At 39.4% G+C, this 17,237-nt stretch overlaps 1 protein-coding gene across 1 annotated transcript in view; it reads left to right on the top strand.

The window, feature by feature from the left end:
- negr1 (neuronal growth regulator 1) overlaps positions 1-17,237 on the top strand; it is a gene marked incomplete at both ends in the record, with an annotated part of 138,872 nt that overhangs the window by 29,935 nt on the left and 91,700 nt on the right. The window contains one exon of the mRNA XM_080506526.1: positions 11,539-11,777. Coding sequence (XP_080362652.1) covers positions 11,539-11,777 — 239 coding nt within the window. The remainder of the gene's footprint in view (positions 1-11,538; positions 11,778-17,237) is intronic.

The following is a 17,237-nucleotide window of genomic DNA, read 5'->3' as shown; positions in this document are numbered from 1 at the left end:
TTACATTATGTAAGATCTGTGTTTGAATTAGGGACGCACCGATCCAGGTTTTTTCACTTCTGATCCGATCCCGATGCCCAAATTTGAATATTTGCTGATTCCGATATTATTCTGATACCAGAGCTCTGTTTGCTTTAATACTATTATTATCATTATTGTTGATTTTATATGAGGCTGTAATAAACTCCTCTCTCCAGTAAAGTATGAAATGTACGAATGTATGCATGTATTCTCTCAAAAGGCATCGAGCTGGAGTTATAAAACGGTGACGTCTGGCGGCAGAGGGTCCGCCTCGCTGTCCAACAGCTTCACAAACATTCACGTTGATACTTTGCAGTGTTTTGAGCGTAAAATCCGCCCAAACAGCGACATGTTGCCATGAAAATTCGCTACTTCCCCAGCATTCTAAGCTGGCTGCAAACTGTGGAATGGATTTCCTGACTCATTACTCCACGTCTCATTGAGACCTGCCTCCGTTCAAGAAATCCATTCCACATTCCCCACAGCGTTTAAAATAAATCGAGTTCTTGTAATGTGATTTATTTGACTGAATCTTTCTGACATCTGGAATGTAAAGACACTCATGGGTCCATACAGTTGTTGTAGACTGTGTTTGGGAAATATTTTGCATTATAACCTTCCTTAGAAATATAAACAATACACAAACACTTGAAGAAATAATTGAGCTAAAGGTCCTAACATTGAAGGTACCTACAATTATAATTAGTATGAATAATATGCATATCTGCCAAAACTACTGTTAATGAATAAGGAAGTGTAACTCAAAATATAAGACACTTTTAAACTTTTAGAAATAGAAAAAGGAACTATATAACCAATGCCTATTTACCAAGATCACTTACCGTTCATATGATGGGAGTTCTTTTTGTATCACCTTGTGTCGTGTTATTTTCTAGTTGCTCAGCATCTTTTTGATTACATTGCTTGCATTACTTTTTGTTTTCCTCTGTTCTTTGGTTGGTTTAGTTGTTTTCTTCAGATGAAAATGCATCATTTACTGCCCTGCGTTGGTGGAAACATATCATGCTGCTACAATAATATTGTGATATTACAAATCATAATTATCTTAAATGGGTTTTTGTTTACTTTCTATAAGCCTTGGGGGGCTGCAGGTATATTCAGTTTCCATTTTTGTGCTGTAAATTAAACAAATTTGGAGTAGTTAAGCTTACTTCATGCTCGAAATGGACCTTTGCTGATCTTATCTAACTTAAACACACCTCGCATACAATTTATGTAAATGACTGTCAGTCTCTGCCTTATGAAGGGAAGATCTTGGGGAAATGTTTTCTCACTTTCTTTCAGTTGATCATGCAATGTCATACTAAATCGAGGATCAACTGGTCAGCCTTTGGTGTTCAAACGTGCTTCCATACATTTATGTTCCCACCGTGGGTATGTGTGTGTTTTCTACAGGTTTCCACCTTCTGTCCAGACAATCATGCATTTGAGGTTAACGAGTACGTCTCATTTGCCCACAATTGTGATTAGAGTGTGTGTGACTTGTGTTTTCCCAATGATGGACTGGTGACTTGTGAAAGATGTGCTTTGCTTTCATCTATAATGAACTGGGGTTGGTGACACTGAATTGGTTAAAGCATTGCAGATGAAGATGGGCTTCATATTAGCGTCCGCTTGAATTTGCTGAAATAAAGAGAACACACTCATTCAATTGAGACGGTTTGTTGAAGGCCATTCTAACCTCACAAAAAGAGCTTTAATTTTTACTGGCCTTCCTGTATGTGTCATGTGAATCTAGTCTGGACAATGTAACTGTCTTTCTGGGAAATTAAGAACTTTTTAACTTGTTTTTTTATTCTGTGAAATAATCCATTGATAACTCAAGGAAATAACTGGAATGAATGGGCTCAGTCATGGGGGACTGAAATCTCATACTGAGTGATCTGGTGGACTGTTTTCTGTCCACATGTAATAGCATATTTGAAATTAAATGAACCATAATTAAAAGGCTCCCAGGCACAGGTATTATTACAGCACCCTGAACTGTAGTGCACTTGTCTGGGGTTTGTCAGCCACCCACTGCCTCACTCTGCTCGCTCATGGGGTCCCTAACAGACATCAGATATGCAGTTCCCACAGAGCTGGACTGCCTTCTCTTCTTTGCACCCCCCCCCCCCCCCCCCCCCCATTCCACTGTTCCTTCCATAGGAGAGACACAGACGCTTCACTATCAATTCATGATAAAAGTCAAATTCCACTCAGTCATTAGACTGTCACAATTGCTGCATTACTAAGAAACTTCACAAAACATTCACCAATGAATGCGTCTTACTGTTTTTGGGTAGACCACAGTTTCAAGGAGATTCCTACTGTAACTCTTCATGAGACAGTTCTTATAACGGTTGGAAAATGTTGCCAACATTTCCAGTCCCTCTTTCTGGAAGGTCCAGTCTCAAACTGGCAATCTGAATGGAATGGCTCGTGGTATATAGTTGGTGGTCTTTGCAACCTCAACAGATTACACCAGACAGTGACATAATTGGACACAACAATGCTTCATTTTTTTTAGAAGATATTCCACAGTTTTTCCTCATATCAGGAACACGTAGATGGAAAAACCCCAGAAAAAAAAGACATTAAGGCTGCGAAAGTAGAAGCAGTTTGTTTGGTTTGTATTTGGAAGTGAAGTCATTTTATTTGTTTGATATGAAATATGCTTTCACAAAAAAAGGTAAACAGTTATTGATTAGTCAAGCCCTATGTTGTATCTGAATTCATTTGTAAGCTTTTCCACAACATGATGTAGATGTGTAGTATTAATAATAGAAGAAAGATGATCTGAGGGAACATTGTTAAACCATGTTGATCCTCCTCCCTATATATACTGCAGGTCACAATCTCTTCTAAATAATTTAGGAATGATTTAAATGCATCAAAACCAAGGTGTGGGTTATTCAAGAGGGCAAACTGGCTGCTTTTCAATGCATGCTTTGCAAACTCAAATAAGTGAAATGATTTAAAACTCTGCCGTCAGCCTGCAGCATGCTTCAATGCTGCAGGCTGGGTTAGCGCCTTGCATTTCAGCGCTACTGACTGGTCTAATACAGTAATGTGTTCACGGAATTCTTGTTTGACAGGGATAATGAATATCTTTAAAATTTGACTCAGGAAATAGATTCTTAGACAATATAGTGTTTGTTTGACAAATAGTGGTGTGGCAGACTGGTTAAATGTTTGAACTTTGTCAAGCTGGGCTTTGAATGTGACATTTAATAGCGTCTGTGTGAGCAGTGAACTCGGTCTTGATGAAAATGTACTCTGCAGTAACGGGTAGGAATGGTCTGGGATAGGAGATGCTCGGCTGTCATGTGCAAGGACTACTCTTCATCCCTTCAGGATTCCAGCTCTTAACTTTTATTCAATCTTAAATTTGTAATCCTCATTAATTTTTATTCACTCAGTTTGAATTCATTCTGTCAATGTCAGCGCTTGGAAAAGAAAAAAAAGAAAAGAAGAATCAATAATGTGAATTAATCCCAAGATTACTCGTGTAGCTTTTTCAATGATTTTCTGTACTTGAATTAGTTCTTGTAGAAGGACCGGTGTTGATTTATGCTCCAGTTGACATAAACAGCTCATGAAATCTTCCACACGTGTGGGGTTGGAGATCTCGGAAGAAGAAGCTACAGCCCTTCACTAATCTTCACACATGAGGAATTACAGTTTCCTCCTCACACGTTGAGGACGGATCTGACTTTGAGGCTCCTTTCTAATGCATGTAAAACAAGACAAAAGCATTCAACCAATGCTGTACGAACACGGGTCACTTCATGTTCAGAGCTAGGGAGTTGGGCAGGTGTATCTGAAGGGGACCCAAAGCTGGAGGGCAAAAGGACATTCTGTGTATGCTTCCTTGTAATCACTGCTATGGTAACAACATTAAATGGACATTGGTTTGACTGTGTGCCGGAGTGTGAAGAATTGTAAGTTCAGAGAAAATAAATAGTCTTACAACAAAAAAGGGCTTGAAAACAGACCAACTACAAGGTCTCCTTGCTTTGGCCACGGCACAGTTTTTATTCTTTTCTATGTGCCTGGGATGTGAGATGTTGGTTTTAACATTGAGTCTGTGTGGATTATAGCTGCAAGGCTTCAGATGTGTCCCACCGGCCACAGTCGACAGGATTATTTTAGGGATTAAGAGCCTGGTGCTCTGTACCTTCATTCGCACAGCACTACAGTGTGTCCTCATTCTCCTCATCCTCTGCAACAGCTACACACCCCACTGCTAAAATATCCAAAAAGAAAAAAAAAAAAAAAAAAAACACAAACCTAAACCTATGCTCAAGGGTCACAGGAGCAACATCACTACAATAAAGGTAGTTCATAAAATGTGTTTGGTAGGATATGGATTTGATACACTAAGACCTGCATCAAGCATGCTAAATTGCATGCGCATGCAAATAGATCTGGCTTTCAAATCCAGTGTGTTTTGCACTTGACCGTGTGAACAATTTCATAAGACTTGTATCATTCAACGTCTTCACCTGAAATGTAATTGAAACTTCATATGGATCTATCCATCCACCACAAATCCACAAATACCAGCTGAGTAAGGGCACAGCTCGGACAGTTCATTGGCCCATTTCTGACAAGGATGCACTCATTTTCCAACAAATTTCAGGCCACAGATTGACCTTAAATTAATATATTTGCACTGCGGCACAGGCACAGGGAGAATCTGCAAACTCCATGCAGGAAGGTCAACCAACCTAGACAAAACTCAAAATATTATCTTTGTGCCTAACCACTACTTCACCCCAAAATAGAGTGTTTTCCCTCAAAATAAGAAGGATCTATTAAGTGGAATTACTCAACCACAAAGCACAAATACCTCTGGACGATACCACTGAGTTTGATTATCTCATCGTCAGTGTGGTCATTATTGCCAAGTCATACGCACAAGACATAATTGCTGAAAGAATTTGTCATGTCAAGTCAAATAACAGCCATTCCTTCATCTCTTTTGTGAAATTTATCTTCCTGAATTTCTTTTCAAGTAAACTTGAAACGTCGTTTCAGGTAATGAGATGTTGTTGCTTTTTGATGTAGTCATGCGATTCAAAAGAAACACAAACACATTCTTCACATCCATCAAAAGTAATCATGTAGTAATCATGTAGTAATCATGCAGTACCGCTTCAATACAATGTGACAATATGTTGACGGTTCATTGAGGTGGACAGAAGTGGGGATTTTGAAAATCCATTCTTTTTTTCTTTGAAATACTTTTCTTATGCTGTATGTGTACTGTATTCCATGGCTACACATTGTGTAAGATTTCCATTATTTTTTTTTATAGTCTTTGCCCTATTTTCTGTTACAACTCATGTCTTTTGAGACTAGTCGCCTTCACCTGTCCTGCTTTTCCGCCTTCTGTATTACTGCACCCCCCCCCCCCCCCCACCCTCTGTTCTCCTGTTCCCAATCTGCTCATTAGCCCATCAATATCTATGTGCCACTGATCCACCAGCTGCACCAAAGCCAGATTGCAAACCACAAGTTCATGCCAGTACTTTTTTGCATCCTTCCGATTTGTTTTTAGATTGTGCTACATAACTTGGGCTCTTACGCTTGCTCTGAGGGGGGGGGGGGTTGGGGGCTGCAGCTCGGTTGGTTGAGCAGGTAATCTTTCAATTGGAAGCTTACAGGTTAGATTCTCCTTTTTTTTCCACATGTCAATGTGGACAAGACTAAACCCCAAATTGCTCCCAATGGATGGATTCAGCATCTTGCATGGCAAGAAGGTGTGTGAATGTGTGTGTATGAATGGGGCAATGGGATTAACAATGTGAAGCACCTTTGGTACTACCCAAGGGGTGGAAAATTGCCGTATAAGTGAATTCTGTTTTTGGTTATTTTTGTACCGGCTGGGTTTCTGTGCTCTCCCGTTAAATCTTTCACCTGAACTATGACATATCTTTTCACAATTAACATATCCATTATTGTTGATGTCAGTTTAAGTGAGTTCAACCAATAAATCATAGTTGGCAGCTGCTTGAGGAATAATAATATGTCATGTAGATATATTTTTGTGAGTTTCAGAACTTGGACCTTTTTTTCTTTTGCTCTTGAATTTTTAAACGTTCATCAGGCTTTAGACACATTTTTATTGAATGCCATTTGTCCTGAGATATTATACAGGTCCAATATTTCTAAATTTCACAGCACAAAAGACCACATATGTTCACACTCTTGTTCACTCTGTCTGCTGTCAGTAGTCCTTCAGTATCCAGTCAGTCAGTGTAAAAAGTATTTTCTCATTTGAGGATTCACTGGACAGGTGAGCTTTATCGAGGGCAGTGAGTCCTTCTGAAGGTTGTACAGTTTAGGGTGCAGTCATGAAGGTATTATGTCCTCATGTCAGAAAAGGCTGAAATGAAATTGAACATCTGCTACTAAATTCCCCCTTTCAAGGTTTTTTTTTCCACACGCTCTCACATTCTACGTGTAAAATTCGTATTTTTTCCCAGATGGGTTTAGTGTTCACTGGTGTTAGTATCAGAAACGCCAAGACATTGTCTCCACCACAGCCATAGCATTCACCATTAATTTTCGGACTCATTCTTCTTTAACAAGCACTGGAATGTAGAACATTCTGGCTGGTCTCCCCAGTAGGTGAATCTCATTTATTATTTCAGTGTCCAACAGCATGTCCTGGAACAGTAAGAGACAAGGAATCGGCTTAATTGCTTTGATATTTTTAATGTTCACAGATTATATGAGGGTGAAAAATTGTCATTTAGGGTGTGTTGACAGTGTTTGGTCACATTTTGGTCTTATTCAAACACCCTCGGTATGGAGCAGGTCTCAGCAATTTGATTAAAGTCTGATCATAGTATGGGCCAATTGGACCAAATACGTAATGCGAATATACATGCTCCACCTCTAAGGAGTTTATCATCGTTGTTAATGTTGGGGCAATTTTTTTTTCTTCTTACATTTTACATACTGTTGCTGAGTTCTCTGGTGGAAACCTTACAGTAGGCCTACATACATTGTATTGCACTCAGCCAAAAAAACCTGGATTGTTCTAGAAGTTATGTTATTGAATAAACATAACAACACCTGTCTAGCATATGCAGTTGGTTTAGTCCTTAACGCCCATATTAAAAATGCTAGTGTGGGTATGTACTGGATCAGGGTGAAAACTTAATTTTTTACTGTTTCCCCATCTCTAACTGATAAAAAGTATCCCCACAACCTCTCTTTTCAACCAGTATTTAGAGCTGGGTGATATGTCCTAAAATCCATATTGCGATGTAATTAGTAAATTAATTGACTGTAAATGACTGTTTCTGAACACAGTAACATGCCATATATATTTCAGCAGAATAAAACATGCTTCAAAAAGATTGAATGCCATTTTAAGACCATTTATTGTGCAAAACTCCACTGAAAGAAACAGCACCTTGTCTTTAGACAGCATCACCATTGGGGGGGGGGGGGGGGGTACAGCAATTATTCTGATATCAAAATTAATATCCAGATGCCACCACAGCAGCTGAATATTCATATTGGCTCCAGTCCTAGTATTGTGGCCTGTTTAGCGTCCGCTCAGCTTGAAATTTGCCAGGAAAGCCTGTCCGTTGTCCGTGGTTGTCTCTCATTAAGGTGTGTTAACAGATAAAACCTGTCAATGCAGGGCGAGTCGTCCATTCAGTACAGAGTCGCTCTTTTTGGAGTAATTATCTGTAGTTAATCTGAGTACTCACAAGTACCTGACCCAGTGCAGGACTCTGCTGTAAAGGTGGAGACTCGTGGCGGTGGTGTGTTTGTGACAAATAGAAAAGAAAAAGAAATTTGAAGGAGCAGCAGCGAAGGTTTATGAGCGGAGGTCCACCACTCCTCAAAAAAGTGAAGGAAACACTGGATTATGTTTTTCTGCTCATTATCCAACTTGGTCTGCATGACGTGAAATACAAATATGATGTTTGTTTAATAGAGGAGTACATAACAATTTTATAAAATCAAAACTTTCAATTCAGTGACAATTATCCTGCAATGTGCTTCGTCCCTCTGTCATGTTTGCAAAAGCAGATTTCCTTGTGCATATTCACTTCCAAAATCCAACATGGAGAAAAAGGAAAAACAGATTTGTAATTAGCCTGGCTGCTATGCAGTCACTCATCAGACACACGGACGAATACAAGTATCAATTAGTGCATGTTTTAATGTCAGGGATGCTTCAGAGGGAATATTCTGACGTATGTGGAATAATTAGTGGAGCTTTGTACGAACAATGGGCTCTCTGTTTCCTGGGGCGCTCCTGAAGAGATGGGACTTGATGTGAGCAAAGCCCAACTTTGGTTTTATCGGTTTCACACTGCTCTGCTACTATCTGAGAGAAAGAATCAGTGAAATGTGGCAGATGGAATTTTTAATGGGAAACATCCATGCTTCTTGTTTTGCATGGTTTCTTATAACTCAAGACAGCAAGTGTCAAAGGGAGAAATGAAAAGCTGTGACGTAAAACACAAACAAATAATCCCTCTCAGAGCAGCGGAACTACCTCCGTGACGACATGCATTTCTCTCTGCTGAAATCAAGCAGGTTTTGGAAACATACTGAGTTGACATACCTGATTCCTGGGAGTCTGTGTGTCAGGCAGATTTAGGCTACTGACAATTATTCCTGCAGTTTGATCACAGCGCTGCATGTTGTCTGTAGGAATTGGTTTCCATACAACTGATCAGCGTTGAGTCTACACTCCCATCAAATTGGTTGTTATCACAGAGAGCCAAAATGGAGCAGCCCAAATCTGCCACGTTGTTCTGTCTCATGCCAGGCCTGTGAGGGCTTCTTGTGTCGTTCCTATGGAAGAAAGCAGAAACAAAGGAAGTCGCCACATTAAGCTACAACACCACCTGTGAACATGTGCTAATTTAAAATGACTTGTTTTGAAAAATTGCTTTGTGTGCAGTTGTTTTGACACAGGCATATATCTGTGTGACTCTCTGGTGCATGATTAAGTACATTTAGATAGCATTAGTAATTTATGGATGCAGAGTGCGAGAGAAGTAAGAAAAATGCAAAGTGTCAAAAGTGGCTGTAGATATTAAGACAAGCACAGCTTTGTCAAAGTATTACTTCGCCACAAATCTATTCTTGAAAGGTGGCTGTTAAACTCAGGTTCCTCCTCAACAACAGCACAACAACAGCTGTTGTCAGCAGTTTATGTATGCACATTATGGCAAGAGTAGGCATGTTTAGGACAAATATATATATGTTTGTGTGTACATATATATATATTTCTTTTTTTTTCATGGAATGAACATGCCAAATATGTGATTCTGAAAGGATCATTTTAGTGAGAGAAGATATAAATCAATTTCAACTTGATTTCTTTAAAATGTTTTACAATGTTATCGTACGGAAGCCCAGCAAGTTTTTGTGAAGCTGTTCACATCAGTGGCTGTGGCCTGGGCACCGGTGTATTGTGCGTTCCTGTTTAGCCCTTTAAAAGTACTGAATGGGCCCCACCAAAAAAAGTGTTAAGCTATTAGTCTCTGAATGATTGCCTCTGAACAGCAAACAAGCCCCAAAACAAACAAATGAAAAAGTCAATTTTACAATACAAAATGAATTTTCTTTTAAATGTATCAGAGTTATAATTATCTCAAAGTGGAACAATGTAAACATTCAAAACCTCTAGAAGATTAAAGTACATTACTTTTTTCAGAAAACACACACAAAACAAAAAGCCTCTCTATCTCTCTATCTATCTCTCTATCTATCTATCTATCTATCTATCTATCTATCTATCTATCTATCTATCTATCTATCTATCTATCTATCTGTCTGTCTGTCTGTCTATCTATCTATCTATCTATCTATCTATCTATCTATCTATCTATCTATCTATCTATCTATCTATCTATCTATCTATCTATCTATCTATCTATCTATCTATCTATCTATCTATCTATCTATCTATTGCAGCAGTTGAACCTCACAAGTTGATATGAGTTTTTTTTTTTTCTTTCTCCATAACTCCCCTTTATTCCTTTTTTGCCACCCCTTTGCCCCAATACCTCTCAGGTATCTTAAGCTTTCTTTGAAGAGAAAAAGCAACCTGTACTAGACCATTGTCCTCTACTTGCCTTACTGACAGACACTTTCTTGGCACACAGGGTAAAGAGCTTTGTGGATAGTGCCAAACTGATTTCCTCAGTGGCTTTGCTCCTGGTGCTGGCAGTCTGCATGGCATGTTGACAACAGTTAAAGAGCCAAACTTCATTGCCTGTTTTCCTACTCATTATTAGAGTATTTTTCACAGAGGATTTCTCTTTTTTTTTTAAGTCACAGCAACTTATGGATTCATAACCAACACAGCAGTCTTGTGAGAGTGGCGACTTCATCGACCACTTTGTGCCTGGGCACTCAGCTTCCCAAAGAGAAAGACATTTGTAGCAGTCACAATGTTCATAGTGGAGCGGGTTTGACCGTTGGGCATACAACTGATTTATCAGCATTTTAAGCATGGAGTTGTACAAATGGAATTGAAAACTATCACTCTATCCATTCTATTATCTCATCCGTGCCATAAGTGCACAATAAACAATAAAGGTAATAATGTGTATACTCAACTCTGCAAACTCCAAGGATCTGCCAGAATAAATAAAGTCAACCTGTTGCCTTTATTGGGGACATGGGACTTTACAATATCATCTCAAATTGTTCATTGCTAAGCTGTTCCTAGGTAATCTTTTATGTAATGCAGAACCTTTGTGTAATTGACTATTATGTGAAAAACAACTGACATTATTTGCTATTTTAATTATTATATCTTTCCATTTGACTACACAATTTCATAATTTGTATATTTATTGTTAAGAATGTCTTGATAGGATTGGCAATAACGGATTGAGACCTTTTCTTTTTTTTTTTTTTACTGTTTTTAGTGTCGGCGATCGGCAAACTGTTGATCAGTTGTGCAGTTTTGTAGTGTGGCTGTCGTGATTTGTTTTACCTAAAGTAGACGGCGAACCAAATGCACAATGTATGACAAGTGTTTCACTTTTTCACTTTCACCCGGTGTCCACTTTAAACTGCACAGCAGACTTACTTATGTTCAACTATTACTCATTGCTCCAGTTATTTTAGTCCAGAGTCACATCTCATGCCTCGACACAACTACAACAGGTTGAGTCACACCATCCACAGATTTCAGCTTGGGATGACTCATTTTCTGGCACCGCTCCCATTAGTGTTTCTTGCTCAGGTGAATTTGTACACACCGTCTGGTTCACATGCTATTCATGCGTGATACACTTAATTTTTGCAAGACCCCAGAAACACACGTGAACCATAATAACAGCTCAAACACCACGTTAAAGTTTGATAGCTAATAAATTAACCAAGACGACAGTTTCTGAAAACACATTTTGACAGCAAACATAATGATCATTGAGATGGTGACTCTACTGAGTTGTTCAGGAGTCGGGCAGAAAACATTCCTCCGAGCAATCTAATATGCTTTCTCTTGCCTTTTAGGTGCTACCTGTTGGATCGGATCTCTAAAGGAGCCTGGCTGAACCGCTCCAGTATCATTTTCGCAGGGGAGGACAAATGGTCCGTGGACCCACGTGTGTCCATCGTGTCAAGTGTTGGAGACAAACATGAGTACAGCCTTCAGATACAGAAAGTGGATGTAAGTGATGATGGCCAGTACACGTGCTCCATCCAGAGTGAGCGCAGCCCCCGGCCAAAACTCCTCAACCTCATCGTAAAAGGTAAGTTCAATAGTCTGCGTGGTTCGTTACAGACACACACATGCGTTTAACGTAACACTTATTGACTCATAATCTACAATAAGATGGTTTTCTATAAGATGTCTTCTGAGGGATTTCAGTTGTCTTGTACATCTGCAGCCCAATTCTCTATTTGATTTGTAGTGCAAAAGTTTAAACACTTTTTTTTTTCCTTGTGTGTTTTTCTTTTCCTGTCTTTTGTGGTTTCACGTCTTATTTGTCGCACACAAAACTGAAAGACAATTTTCTTAGGTGACGGCAAACTGAGGGTACATTTTGTGCCTGTGGGCTATGTAGCACAAAGAACAAACCTGTATGTTTAAATGACTAAAGGCAGACCGTGAAGCTTTAATCAGCCCTCCTTGGATTTTGTCACAAGAGGTAACACCAGAGATTTGATTCTTAGAACTCGTAGCTGTAATCTGTAATAACTGGCTTGCTCCATGTACTGCCGCGCGGGCTAACAAGTGTTAAAGGAAGAAAAAGCTACTGAGCACTTGAGAGGCTGTCAGAATTAGGTTTCATTGTGGGTATATAACAAGGTCGCTAGGTACATTTGCATTTTATTAGGCATTAAGTAGGTGTTTTGGGCACACAAGGCTAATTGACAAGAGTGTCCTAATTGTTGCTTGTTAGAATAATAGGGTCATGGCTGAGTTTATATGGTGGTACCTCACACTGTAGGTAAGCAGCTCAACAGGAAAAACAGCCCCACTAAAAATCCATTTTCCACTTGCCATGTCCTGTTTTTAATAAGCTGATAAAAAGCTTTACTGAAAACCTGCCTGAGGAACAACCTCTCTCTCTCTTTCTCTCTGTCTTTTGTTTCGTTAATGAAGCTAGTGTTCCATGTAAAGGCGGGGTGGCTCTAATTCACTGTTGATGGAAATCATATCAACTGAAAATGTAAACCATAATGTTCTGGCTCTATTCTGTTTCAAATCAAGCCAAGGTTAGCACTTTATCTAAAGAACATAATGCTGGGATACGCATACCTCCACACAATTCAGTATATTAATAATAGAAGAAGGTAAGGGTCAGGCACACTCCTTGTAGAAGTGTGAGCAGTGATATGTGAAATTTGCAAGTGGTAGCATCTCTCCAGCTGGCATCTCTTTTATGACATATGGAGAGAGCCTACGATAATGATTTTAGTTGTGTGGCTATAACTGTACCTGCAAGTTCTTGGTGTAAACCATAACTGGAAATATATGCTTTTGTTCTTTTCTTTGTCTATTTATTTCTGTTTTTGTTTTAGTCCACACAACACGCCCACAAAAACAGCAGTTTTCATAAGAAAACCGAGATGGCCTGGACGAAACAGAGATGGCCTGGATAGTGCTTGGATAAACTGTTATTCTGGGTACTTACAGTTTTCACTGGTGATGAGAAGAATTTCCTATCAGGTGCTCCTCCCTGTGTATACAACATTAATTTAGCAGATTTTATGCTTTGTTGGTCTTCTTTTTCTTATCTTCTCTCACCCATTAACAATACCATTATTGCTCTTTGAACTGAGATATTGAGATGGCAAAGCATTTACTTGACATTTTCAATAACTTCCCTTTGATTATCATGTGGTTCTCTCTTCTTTGGTGGTTCATAGCTCTTGATAGGAGTGCAGTTTACCTCTGTCCCTTTGCAAATAGCCTACTGGTGAAGCACATTTTAAGATCACATTCAATGAAAAGCTGAATGAGTAGATTTTTCATATAACGGCTATTTTACATTCATTGTGTTATTATGATATAAAGCACATGCAAAACATGTTTAAACTCAGATATATCACATTTCTAGGTTTGAAAATGAGAGCCGGTGTTAATTTTAGGAACGGGAGTTTCAATGCAGGCTATAGAGATTCTCAGTCATTCAGCCGTGGTATTGCACCTACCAGAGTTCGGCTGCCATTGGAGACATTTTTTGTTCATTTTTCCTTCAACATCATACAGAATTAATAAATGTTTTGTTTAGCAATCCCTTGTAGATGATGTGAAGCAGCATCAGTAACGATAACCCCATTAAAGGTAGAAGAAACTCCGACCCTCCCAGAATGCAGAAAATAGATTGATTGCATAACAGGGTTGAAGCTGGCTGTGGAACCGTTGAAGAGACTCCCTGAATGAGCTGAGAGCCGAGGTAACGATTAACGATGGGAATGAGTTGCTTTGAATGCCACATGTTCGGAAAGACATGTTTATATTGATATTACAGGAGCTGGTAGTAGAAACGAATTGGCTGTCGGGGGGGGGGGGGGGGGGGGGGTGAAATATGAGACCCAACATTAGAATTGAAGAGTAGCTGATTTTGACAGTGTGGAAAGAGATAAAGGAAATCGTGCACCAATTTGCATAGTTTCATGTGTGTAAATACAGACTGGACACGAATGGATATATCTCCTTTCAATAACTCATTAACTTTGTATAAATCAAGTATTCATGCAAGTCTGAGTTTCCAAGAAAACACTAATGAAAAGGACCTGACAATCTATCAGTGTTTACTCTTTTTATTTATTTTTTTATTTTTTTGTGATCTGGCGTAATAATTATCATCTCTGTTAGTTTAACGATAAGAGTGTTTTCTGATGCACAGCACCGACAGAGATGTTTTATGCAATGACATTCACAGTGAAAGCGAGCAGAGCTGTTTTCGGTTAAACAGTCTCTTTCCACCACTCCAGGCACATTTTACAGGTGCGCCATGTCTGTAAATGTACTTGTGATAAACCGTAATCAGCTGCTTGGCAGGCAGTAATGGTCGCAACAGGACCATCATGTTTTTGTAGGTGTTGGCTTTGTAAAGAACACTCTGTAATGGGACTCTTACCAGGGGTGTTTTGGGTCATGGCAGCTCGTCACCCACCGGCCATATGGCCACAATCAAACTGAAGCTAATGTGCCAGCTGTCAGTGGTATAATATGCTTTGCAATGGCATGAACTCCTGATGGATGTGACCTAGTGGCTATGATCTGGCAACAGTTCTGACTTACAAATATCAAGTGTTGTTCACAAATGTAACATCTTTGTATTCTCACTCAGATGTTTTCCAGTGAATTGTCTGGAACTGTTTTTTTTTTTTTTTTAGTCCTGAGTGGAACGGTCATAAGAAAAGATAAACAGTGTATGCAAAAAAAAAAAAAAAAAAAGGAATTTTCTGATGCTTGGATATGCAATGTTCTTGTTGCTTTCTCTGTTATCAGCTCTTAGTACAGCCAGGTGGTGTTATGATGACATCTTATGCTACTGCTGAGTCATCATGCAAATGCATTTTCATGTATCAGAGTGATCTGCAGACAGGAAGCATGGAGAATTTACAGATTACTCAATCCATCTGATAATTGTCTGTGTTCATGTCTTTAACCCAGCCCTGTAGTTAGTCTGAATTTTACTTTTATTACTCTGACAACCACTCTGCCATTTATTTATGTATGTAGGGACAACAGCATATGTCTACTGATATGGCTTCTATGTAACTCTCCACCATATTGCTCATTATTATGTTTACTTTTTAAAACCTCTGTGGACAGTGTAACATTACCTGTCACTGTTCTCTACTTGTGTACACATGCTTAAACCCACTCATGGAGAACAGAGGGATTTCTTTACAGATGAGATTTAGCAAGGGAGCAGCTCTGTCATGTTGTAGAGGCTTGTGGGACTGTGCAATTTTTTTTTCTTCTCCGTTGAAATGAAAGGAAGACTTGCTAAGAAACCCCCCCCCCAAAAAAAAAAAAAAACACCCAGACACTTTAATCTTGGCTTTCCAGTCCAAGCATACACCATTTATTAATACAGCGACACAGATGTTACAGTTGACATGAAAGGTTTTCATAGCACTGGATTTTTTGGCACTTTTATTTTGCGAGACTGTGCACCGGGATAAGTAACAAGAAAATGAAAGCAGAACGGGGATTACTGCAAATGTAAGAAAAATGTGCAATGTTCTCAACTCATTTCAGGTGCTTTGAAGGGTCCTTGACCAGCTTATCCACCGAGCAATTATGCCCATCTATAATGCATATCTATGTCTGTGGAGCCAGAGGACTTTCTTGTATGTGCTTGTTATTGAAGTTTTGTTAAACAACTATTTGAACGTTTTTTTTTTTTTTTTTTTATCTGCAAGGGATGCAGTCACTCAGTACTTGAGCTCAAGAGAGAAACTGTATTTGAACTTTTTTTTTTGCTGGAACGATGTGGTGATCTCTCTCAAGACATTAGTTTTTTGATCTTTTTTATTTTTTTTTTCTCCTGCATGAATTAGACATTTGGCCTGGCATGGCACATTATTCGTAATTCTACCTCAATAAACTGCCTTCCTTATCCTCAGTTCAATATATGAATTATCTTTCTATTATCAAAAACATCCATCCATCCATCCATCTGAACCGTCATTGGAACTTCATTCAGTTCCTCTTGGCTGACCTCAAGATGCTCCCAAACTGCTCAAAAGCAACCAAAACATACATTATACACTGAACCGCTGGTAACCCTGAGACTTCTCCCCTGTTCCCCTGCTAAGCATGTTACACTACCAATGGTAGGACAGCCAAATCAGACACCCGATTCACTGGCGTTTCTCAAATTGGAGGAATAGCTGTAGCTTTGAGTGGCTTTAAATCTCTCCCAGATGGCCAGACTTCTCGCTCAGCCAACGAGAGTGAGACCTGCCACCCTACAGAAGAAACTCATTTTTGCCACTTGTGTCCATGATCCTATTCTTTTGGTTATGACCTAAAACCCCTAACCCTAACCCTAAACAACCTGCAAGCAGAAAACTTTGTTTTACAGCTCAGCTCTCTCTCTCTCTCTCTTTACTCCCATGGGTTTTATGTAGCGCTCAAAAACACTTTACTCATTCCCTCCACATTACCATATGGTGGCTAGCTATGCCTGCAGCCACAGCTGCCCTGGGGCAGACTGACGAAGGCATAGCTGCCGAACTGGGCCATCGGCCACTCCAACCACCACAAAAACCATCACTCACATACTACATTCACCCAGCAGTTGCAGTTCAGTGTCTTGCCCAAGGACACTTCAGTATGTAGGCATGCAGATATGGGAATCACTGCAACACTTCCGATTGGGAGACGACCGGACAACAATCCGAGTCATACCACCTCTTGTAAATAAGAACCTAAGGTATAGTTCTGAAACGAAGCCACCTGTAAATGGTTTGTCTTTTTCAATGCAAGAACCATAGTTTCAGACTTGTAGGAGCTGATCAATATCGGTAATGTTTGAACCACATATGAAACATTTTTTTCTCACCAGCCACGTCTCCAGAGGGTTCGTATTATGTGAACAATACATCAGTTATAAAGGAACTGAAATGTGAAGTTATTATCACGATTTAACTTGTGAATCACATCCTGCTGTAGTATTAGAGGCCGTGGTGACTTCCCTGTAGCCTTCACATATCTCAGTGTGACATTTCTCTCGCTCTCT

Source organism: Blennius ocellaris (assembly GCF_963422515.1).
Source record: "Blennius ocellaris genome assembly, chromosome: 12".
NCBI lineage: Eukaryota > Metazoa > Chordata > Actinopteri > Blenniiformes > Blenniidae > Blennius > Blennius ocellaris.
Note: the sequence above shows the minus strand (reverse complement) of the source record. Positions and strands in the feature narration are given on the sequence as shown.